The sequence below is a fragment of the Ammospiza nelsoni genome, chromosome 31 (assembly GCF_027579445.1).
Source record: "Ammospiza nelsoni isolate bAmmNel1 chromosome 31, bAmmNel1.pri, whole genome shotgun sequence".
Taxonomy (NCBI): domain Eukaryota; kingdom Metazoa; phylum Chordata; class Aves; order Passeriformes; family Passerellidae; genus Ammospiza; species Ammospiza nelsoni.
Window position 1 is genome coordinate 240,137 of NC_080663.1, and position 9,177 is coordinate 249,313.

A 9,177-nucleotide genomic window follows, 5' to 3' on the forward strand; every position below is an offset into this window, starting at 1 on the left:
TGGACCATCAGCCGCTCGCGATGGGCCATCGAGCGGGGGCGGGGCCGCCCCGGGAAAAATTCCCTTTTTTCCTTTTTTCCTTTTTTCCTTTTTTCCCTTTTTTCCCTTTTTTCCTTTTTTTCCCTTTCCCCCCCCCTTTTTTCCCTTGTTTTCCTTTTTCCCCTTTTTTTCCTTTTTTCCCTTTTTCATGGAAAAATTCCCGCCCGAGCCACCAAAAACCCCAAATCGGGAGATTTGTCCCCATTTCCACCCAATTTCCCCGTTGGTGTGGGAGATAAAACGGAAATTTTTAATTTTTTATTAATTCCCTCGAGTTTGGGTCCGCCCCGCTGGGAAAAGGGGGAGAAAATCCCCAAAATCCTGAATCTCCAGATTTTTAAATTTCATTTAACTTTTTCCAGCCCGTTTTTGATTTTGTTTCCTGTACAACTTCCATTTAATTTTAACTATTTCTTATAATGATTGTTATATTATATATTATTTTATCTATATATTATGATAATTATTTAATTAGTTTTACTCGGGTCTACGGGTTTTTTTTATCTTTATTTAACTTTTTCCAGCTCGTTTTTAGTTCCCTTTCCTGCGTAACTTCCATTTAATTTTAATTATTTCTTATCTAGTTATTATTTAATTATTACTTATTTTCTTATTTTTTATTATTATTTTTTTTATTTTTACTTTTTCCTGCTGGTTTTTAATTCCCTTCCCCGCGCAATTCGATTTAATTTTAATTTCTTCTATTAAATTTCCTAATTAAATAGAGAATAATTAGGTAGAATTAAATAGATAAACAGAATAATTAAATAGATAAATAGAATAATTAAATAGATAAATACAGTAATTAAACAGAATTCCGGTTCATTTTTAACTCTTTCCATCCCGGACCCCTCACCGCCTCCCTCACCCCAAAAAGCCCCAAAACCGCACAAAAACCGCACAAAACCCGGAGGCTGCTCAAAGAGGGGGGGGGGGTTTTATTCAGCCGGGGGGGATTTTGGCTCATTTTTGGGTAATTTTTGTTTCATTTTTGGGTCATTTTTGGCTCATTTCGGGTCATTCTCAGTCCTCCTTGCCCGGCACCACCGCCGTCCTCTCACCCGCGGGGGGGGGATGGGTCCCTGTGGGGGGGGGGGGGTGTTAAACGGTGACCTTTGACCTCAGACCCCCCTCCCCTCCCCCCCCCCCCCCGTGTCCCCAAGGCCCCCCCGGGGTCCCAATTGTGCCCCGCCCCCCCCGCCCGGACCCCTCCCCTGTCATTGTCCCCTCCCCGTGTCCCCCCCCCCCCACCGTGTTCCCCCGTCCACGTCATTGTCCCCTCCCGCCTGTCATTGTCATTGTCATTGTCATTGTCCCCTCCCTGTCCCTGTCCCTGTCCCTGTGCCCCCCTCACCTCCGTGTCCCACCCGTGTCCCCATCCCCCCCAGTGTCATTGTCCCCTCCCTGTCCCTGTCCCCCCCTCACCTCCGTGTCCGTGTCCCCCCAGGAGGCCCTTGAGGACCCCCCAGCCCCAGCGCAGGAGGTTCAGCAGGCACTGCAGTCCGGCACACATCCCTGGGGACAATGAGGGGACACTGAGGGGACACTGAGGGGACACGCAGAACCCACCCTGTGCCATCCCTGTCCCTGTCCCCAGCCAGGTTCAGCAGGCACTGCAGTCCGGCACACATCCCTGGGGACACTGAGGGGACATTGGGGACACTGAGGGGACACTGAGGGGACACACAGAACCCACCCTGTGCCATCCCTGTCCCCATGTCCCTGTGCCCATGTCCCTGTCCCTGTCCCCAGCCCCAGGTTCAGCAGGCTCTGCAGTCCGGCACACATCCCTGGGGACACAATGGGGACATCAAAGGGACATGGGGGACACCCAGGGGACACTGAGGGGACACACAGCCGCCACCACACCCTGTCCCCATGGCCCCGTCCCTGTCACTATCCTGTCCCTGTGTCCCTGTTCCTCCCATCCTGTGCCATCCCTGTCCCTGTCCCCACATCCTGATCCTGTCCCTGTCCCCCTCCCCACATCCCTCCTGTCCCCTCCCTGTCCCCACATCCTGTCCGTGTCCCCATGTCCCTGTCCCTGTCCCTCTGTCCCTCTGTCCCTCTGTCCCCACATCCTGCCCCTGTCCTTGTCCCTGTCCCAGCCCTGTCCCCACATCCTGTCCCAATGTCCCTGTCCCATTTCTGTCCCCATGTCTGTGTCCCTGTCCCTGTGTCCCTCTGTCCCCACATCCTGTCCCCAGGTCCCCACCCTGTTCCTGTGTCCCCACCCCCGCCTTCCCAATGTCCCCGACCTGTCCCCATCCTGTCCCCGTGTCCACGGGTCCCCTTGCTGTCCCCGATGTCCCCTCCCTGTCCCCGTGCCATCCTCACTGTCCCATCCCTGTCCCCAATGTCCCCAATGTCCCCAATGTCCCTGATCCCTCTCTCCAGGATCCCCTTGCTGTCCCCATCCCTGTCCCCAGTGTCCCCGATGTCCCCAGTGTCCCCAAGCTGATGTTCCTGGTCCCTGTCCCTGATGTCCCCTTGCTGTCCCCATCCTGTCCCCAGCCCCTGTCCCCATGCCATCCTCACTGTCCCCGTGCTGTCCCCTTGCTGTCCCCAATGTCCCCTCTGTCTGTCCCCACCGTCCCCATCCCAGCCCCACTGTCCCCATGCTGTCCCCACTGTCCCCGTGCTGTCCCCATCCCTGTCCCATCCCTGTCCCCACTGTCCCCAATGTCCTCATCCCGTCGCCATCCTGTCCCCATGCCATCCCCACTGTCCCCACTGTCCCCATGCCATCCCCACTGTCCCCACTGTCCCCATGCCATCCCCAATGTCCCCTCACTGTCCCCATGCCATGCCCTCTGTCCCCTCTGTCCCCTCTGTCCCCTCGCTGTCCCCATCCTGTCACCATCCCCAATGTCCCCTCACTGTCCCCACTGTCCCCATGCCATCCCCAATGTCCCCTCACTGTCCCCACTGTCCCCATGCCATCCCCGCTGTCCCCTCTGTCCCCGCTGTCCCCTCACTGTCCCCACTGTCCCCACTGTCCCCATGCCATCCCCACTGTCCCCACTGTCCCCATGCCATCCCCACTGTCCCCACTGTCCCCTCTGTCCCCTCGCTGTCCCCATCCTGTCACCATCCCCAATGTCCCCTCACTGTCCCCACTGTCCCCATGCCATGCCCTCTGTCCCCTCTGTCCCCTCTGTCCCCTCGCTGTCCCCATCCTGTCACCATCCCCAATGTCCCCTCACTGTCCCCACTGTCCCCATGCCATCCCCTCTGTCCCCTCTGTCCCCTCTGTCCCCACTGTCCCCTCACTCACCGGTGGCTCCGCTGTCGGTGCCGCGGTGGCTCCGGGGCCGCCCTTAAATCCCCGCGGGAGGGGACAGGGAGGGGACACGGGGGACAGGGCAGGTGACAGGGAGGGGACACGGGGGACAGGTGACAGATCGGTGACGGGGGACAGGTGACAGGGGAGGGGACAGGGAGGGGACACGGACAGGTGACAGGGGAGGGGGACACGGACAGGTGACAGGCTGGTGACAGGTCCGTGAGGGGGCAGATGACAGGGGCAGGTGACTGGGCAGGGGACAAGGGAGGTGACACAGGTGGCGCAGGTGACAGGTTGGTGACAGGGCGGGTGACAAAGGAGGTGACAATGATGGCACTGGGGCCGGTTCTCCCGGTCCCCACCCGGGCCCGCGTGGGAGGGGGTGGCCTGGGAGGGGACACGGGCACGGGGGACACGTGGGGGACATTGGGGACACGGGGACATGGGGGGGACATGGGGACACTGTGGGGGACATGGGGACATTGAGGGGTCGTGGGGACATTGGGGGGATATGGAAGGGACATTGGGGACATGGGGACATTGGGGGGACGTGGGGATCTTTGGGATATTGGGGACATTATGGACATGGAGGGACGTGGGGACATTGGGGGGACGTGGAAGGGACATTGAGCAGGACATTGCAGACTTGGGGACAAGGGGACATTGGGCACAGGGGACATGGGGGGGATATGAGGACACGGAGACAGGGGACACTGGGTGGGACATTGGGACAAGGAGGGGACATTGGGGACATGGGGACGGGGGTGACATTGGGGGGATATGAGGGGCATATGGGGACATGGAGGGGACATGGGGACATTGAGGGGACATGGAGGGGACATGGGGACATTGAGGGGACATGGGGATGGGGGTGACATTGGGGACATTGGGGACAAAGAGGGGACATGAGGGGACATGGGGACATCGGGGACATGGGGATGTTCAGGACATTGGGGACATGAGGGGACATTGGGGACATGGGGACATTGGGGACATGGGGATGTTCAGGACATTGGGGACATTGGGGACATTGAGGGGACATGGAGGGGACATGAGGGGACATTGGGGACATGGGGATGGTCGGGACATGAGGGGACATTGGGACCGTGGCTGGGAGGGCCCGGGGCTCCCCGGAGGTCTCAGGGGGTCCCTGGGGTCACTGCGGGGTCACTGCGGGGTCACAGAGGTCACCAAGGTGTCACGGGGGGGGGGGTCCTTGCTGTCCCCCGTCCCCGTGACCTTTGACCCGGCGCGGGGGCGGCTGATTCATTTCCCGCCACCCCCGCGGGTGGGCGGGGCCCGGCTGAGGGGATGTGGGCGTGGTTTCCGCCGAGTGGGCGGGGCTGTATGTGGGGCAGGGGGCGTGGCCGCCGGCGGCAGCGGTGGGCGCGGCCTGTGGCGGAAAGGGGCGGGTCCATCGCGCACCGCGAGCGGTGGTTGGGTGGCGGGCGGGGCGTGGCCGGCGGCGGAAGGGGGCGGGGCCTGCGTGGCGCGCTCGGGGCCGCGATGGTGAGCGGGGCCCGGGGGGGGGATGGGGGGGCCTGGGGGGGATTTTGGGGGTCCCGGGGCGGATCTGGGGACCCCGCGCGACCCCCGAGCCCCCCCGGGACCCCCTGAGCCCCCCCTGAACTCCCCCTGAGCGCCCCCGACCCCCCAAACCCTCCCCGGGACCCCCCAAACCCCCCCTGAGCCCTCCCGGGACCCCTCTGAGACCCCCGGGACCCCCCCCATTTCACCGGGACCCCCCCGAGACCCCCCTGCGATCGCCCTGAGCCCTGCGGACCCCCAGACCCCCCAAACCCCCCAAAATCCCCAAAATCCCCCCCAAATCCCCCCAAAGACCCCCGAAATCCGCCCAAAACCCCGCGTGACGCCCCCGTGCCCCCCCAGCTGTTCTACTCCTTCTTCAAGTCCCTGGTGGGCAAGGACGTGGTGGTGGAGCTCAAGAACGACCTCAGGTACGGGACCGGGGGGGGTCGGGACACCCCCAAAACACCCCAAAAACCACCCCCAAAAAAACCCTAAAAACACCCCGGAAACACCCCAAGAAACTGCCCAGAAACACCCCCAAAAACACTCCCTAAAACCCCCCCAAAACCCCCCCAAAAAAACCTCAAAAACACCCACAATAAAACCCAAAAACACCTCCAAAAACTGCGCAGAAATACCCCCGGAAATACCCCCAAAACACCCCCAAAACACCCCCAAAAACTCCCTAAAAGACCTCAAAAATCACCCCCAAAAATACCCCAAAACACCCCAAAATCTGCCCCAGAAACTCCCTGGAAACACCCCCAAACCCCCCCAAAAAACCCCAAAAACCCCCAAAAAACTGCCTGGGAGCCCCAGCCCCCCCCAGGGACCCCCCCAAACCCCCCCAGGGACCCCCCAAACCCACCGAGACCCCTCCCCAATTTCCCGCCCTGTCTCCCCCCAGCATCTGCGGCACGCTGCACTCGGTGGATCAGGTGAGTCGGGGGTCTGGGGGGGGTCTGGGGGTTCCTGGGGGTCTGGGGGGTCCCTGGGGGGGTTTGGGGGGGTCCCTGGGGGGGTCTGGGGGGTCCCTGGGGAGGTCTCTGGGGGGGTTTTGGGGGTCCCGGGTGTGTTTTGGGGGGGGTCCCGGGGGTCTCAGGGGTTTTGGGGGGGTCTCTGGGGGTCTCTGAGGGTCCCTGGGGGGGTTTGGGGGGGTCCCTGGGGGAATCCTGGGGGGTCCTGGGGGGTTTTGGGGGGGTTTTGGGAGGGGTCTCTGTGGTTTTGGGGGGTCCCGGGAGTTTTAGGGGGGTTTTGGGGGGGGTCCCAGGTGGGTCTCTGGGGGATTTGGGGGGGTCTCAGTGTTTTTGGGGGGGGGGTCCCGGAGCCCCCCTGAGCCCCCCGTGTCCCCCCCCAGTACCTGAACATCAAACTGACCGACATCAGCGTGACGGACCCCGAGAAGTACCCGCACATGGTGGGTGGGGGGCTCGGGGGGCTCGGGGGGGTCCTGGGGGGGTTTGGGGGATCTGGGGGGGGGATTCGAATGGTTTTGAGGGGGCTGGGTGTGAATTTGGGGAGGGTCTTGTGGGGTCCTGAGGGGTTCTGGGAGGGTTTGGGGGGTCCTGGGGGAATTTGGGGAGGTTTGGGGGGGTCTCAGTGGTTTTGGGGGTCTCAGGGAGGGGTCTCTCTGTTTTTTGGGGGGGGGGGTCTCAGGGCTGTCCCCATGGCTTTTAGGATATCTCTGTTTTGGGGGGGGGGGGGGGCTCTCAGGGGGGTGTCAGTAATTTGGGGAGGGGTCTCTCCCCAGCTGTCAGTGAAGAGCTGCTTCATCCGGGGTTCAGTGGTTTGGGGGATCTCTGTGATTTTTGGGTTTTTTTTTTTGGGGGTTTCTCAGTGGTTTTTGGTAACTCGGTGACTTGGGGAGGGTCTCAAGGGGGCTGTCAGTAATTTGGGGAGGGGTCTCTCCCCAGCTTTCAGTGAAGAGCTGCTCCATCCGGGGCTCGGTTGTTCGCTGCGTGGTTTTGGTTATCTCAGTGATTTTTGGGGTTTTTTTTTGGGGTTTCTCTGTTTTTGGGGGTCTCACTAATTTGGGGAGGGGTCTCTCCCCAGCTTTCCGTCGAGAGCTGCTCCATCCGGCTCGCTGCGTGGTTTGGGGTTTCTCTCTGTGCATCTCAGCGATTTTTGGGGGTTTTTTGGGGGGATTTTGGGGTTTCTCCGTGGTTTTCGGGCGCGTCGGTAATTTGGGGAGGGGTCTCACGCCTGTTTCCCCCCAGCTCTCGGTCAAGAACTGCTTCATCCGCGGCTCCGTGGTTCGCTACGTGCAGCTGCCCGCCGACGAGGTGGACACGCAGCTGCTGCAGGACGCGGCGCGCAAGGAGGCGCTGCAGCAGAAACAGTGACCCCAAAACGGGCGGATTCGCCCCAAAATCGGGGGGGGTCCTCCCCGAAATCCGGGGGGATTCGCCCCAAAGTAACGGGGAAATTCACCCCAAAATAACGGGGGGAGTCGCCCCAAAATCCTGGGGAATTCACCCCAGAATATCTGCAGAAACCCCTCCCCGAAATCCGGGGGGATTCGCCCCAAAATCCGGGGGGAGTCACCCCAAAATTGGGGGGATTCGCCCCAAAATCTGGGGGGAACCCCATCCCAAAATCTGCAGAGATTCCTCCTCAAAATCCGGAGTGATTTCCCCCGAAATGCGGGGGGATTCGCCCCAAAGTAACGGGGAAATTCACCCCAAAATCTGGGGGGAGTCACCCCAAAATATCTGCAGAAACCCGTCCCTGAAAACGGGGGAATTCGCCCCAAAATCTGGGGGGAACCCCTCCCCAAAATCTGCAGAGATCCCTCCTCAAAATCCAGGGTGATTTCCCCCGAAATCCGGGGGGGTTCACCCCAAAGTAACGGGGGGGATTCTCTCTAAAATCTGCAGAGATTCCTTCCTAAAAAACGGGGAGATTCGCCCCAAAATCTGGGGGGATCCCCTCCCCAAAATCCAGGGTGATCTCCCCCCAAAGCGGGGGGGATTCACCCCGAAATCTGCAAAGGTCCCTCCCCAAAATTGGGGGGATTCACCCCAAAATTGGGGAAGATTCACCTCAAAAACTGGGGGGGATTCACCTCAAAATATCTGCAAAGACCCCTCCCCAAAACCCGGGGTGATCTCCCCCAAAATCTGGGGGGATTCTCCCCAAAATAGCAGGGGGGATTCACCCCAAAATATCTGGGCGGATTCACTCCTGAAACGGGGAGGATTTACCCCAAAATGGGGGGAGATTCACCCCAAAATCCTGCAGGGACCCCTCCCCAAAATCGGGGGGATTCACCCCGAAATCTCGGGGGGATTCTCCCCAAAATGTGCAGGGACCCCTCCCCAATCCCGGGGGTCTCCCCGGCCCTTCCGCGACCCCCAATAAACGCCGGGCCCTGCCCTGCTCTGTGTGTGCCATTGATGGGGGTTTTGGGGTAATTTACGGCGATTTTGGGTCATTTTGGGGTGGTTTTGGGAGTTTCGGGGTGGTTATGGGTGGTTTGTTGGTGATTTTGGGTGGTTTCAGGGGTTTTGACTGGTTTTGAGGTGTTTTTAGGGTGACTTGGGGATGTTTTGGGGTGATTTGGGGGTTTTTAGGGTAATTTTGGGGTGATTTTGTGTGGTTTGGGAGTTTTTGGAGTGGTTGGGGATTTTTAGAGTGATTTTTGGGATTTTTCGTTGGTTTTTGGGGTGGTTTTGAGGCGATTTCGGGTGTTTTAGGGCTGATTTCGGGGTTTTCCTGTTGTTTTAGGGCTGATTTCGGGAGGTTTCGGGTGATTTCGGGGTTTTCCAGGTTGTTTTTGGGGTGATTTCGGGGGTTTTCGGGTCTCTCCGCGCCCCCCCATTGGACTCGCGGAGTTCTCGCTCCTCCGCTCCGCTGGGGGGCGCCAGGCGCGGCGGGCGGGGCGCTCCCTTTGCGTCATCTCCGCGGCGCCGGAAGTCCGCCGCCCACCGGCCAATGGCAGCGCGCGGCGCCGCGCACGCGCAGCACGCTCCGCCCCACGTGTCCGCTCGCGCCGCCGCCGCCGCCGCAGGTACCGGGGGGGGGGGGAGGGGCTGGGGGGGGGCACGCGACCCTCGGGACCCCCCAAAAATCCCCAAATTCACCCCAAAAAACCCCAAAAAATCCCTCCTAAAATCCCTGTGCCCGCAACTCCCGGTAGCCGCCCCCCCTTCCACCTGCGGCCCTGAGGGACCCCCGGGACCCCCCCGCTGTCCCCTCTCCAGCCATGTCAGCCCCCCCCCCACTATTTCCCCCATTCTTCTCGCCGTTATTTTTTTTAATTTTCCCCCATTTTCCCCTGCGTTAATGTTGTACTTTTCCCTCGTCGAGTTTTTAATTTTCCC

The 9,177-nt window shown here is 60.1% G+C and overlaps 1 protein-coding gene and 1 long non-coding RNA gene across 2 annotated transcripts; one reads left to right on the top strand and one right to left on the bottom strand.

Annotated features, from left to right (window-relative positions):
* Positions 1-963: 963 nt before the first annotated feature.
* LOC132085552 (uncharacterized) lies at positions 964-3,438 on the bottom strand. The gene is made up of 3 exons (XR_009420237.1): positions 3,317-3,438; positions 1,465-1,554; positions 964-1,121 (listed from the first exon to the last, which is right to left on the bottom strand). It is a non-coding gene; the product is annotated as an uncharacterized LOC132085552 (long non-coding RNA).
* Positions 3,439-4,783: 1,345 nt separating this feature from the next.
* Positions 4,784-8,251, top strand: LSM2 (LSM2 homolog, U6 small nuclear RNA and mRNA degradation associated). The gene is made up of 5 exons (XM_059491121.1): positions 4,784-4,834; positions 5,216-5,283; positions 5,763-5,793; positions 6,213-6,272; positions 7,072-8,251. The coding sequence occupies exons 1-5, from the start codon at positions 4,832-4,834 to the stop codon at positions 7,195-7,197; spliced, it is 288 nt and encodes a 95-aa protein (XP_059347104.1). The 5' UTR covers positions 4,784-4,831; the 3' UTR covers positions 7,198-8,251.
* Positions 8,252-9,177: the final 926 nt, after the last annotated feature.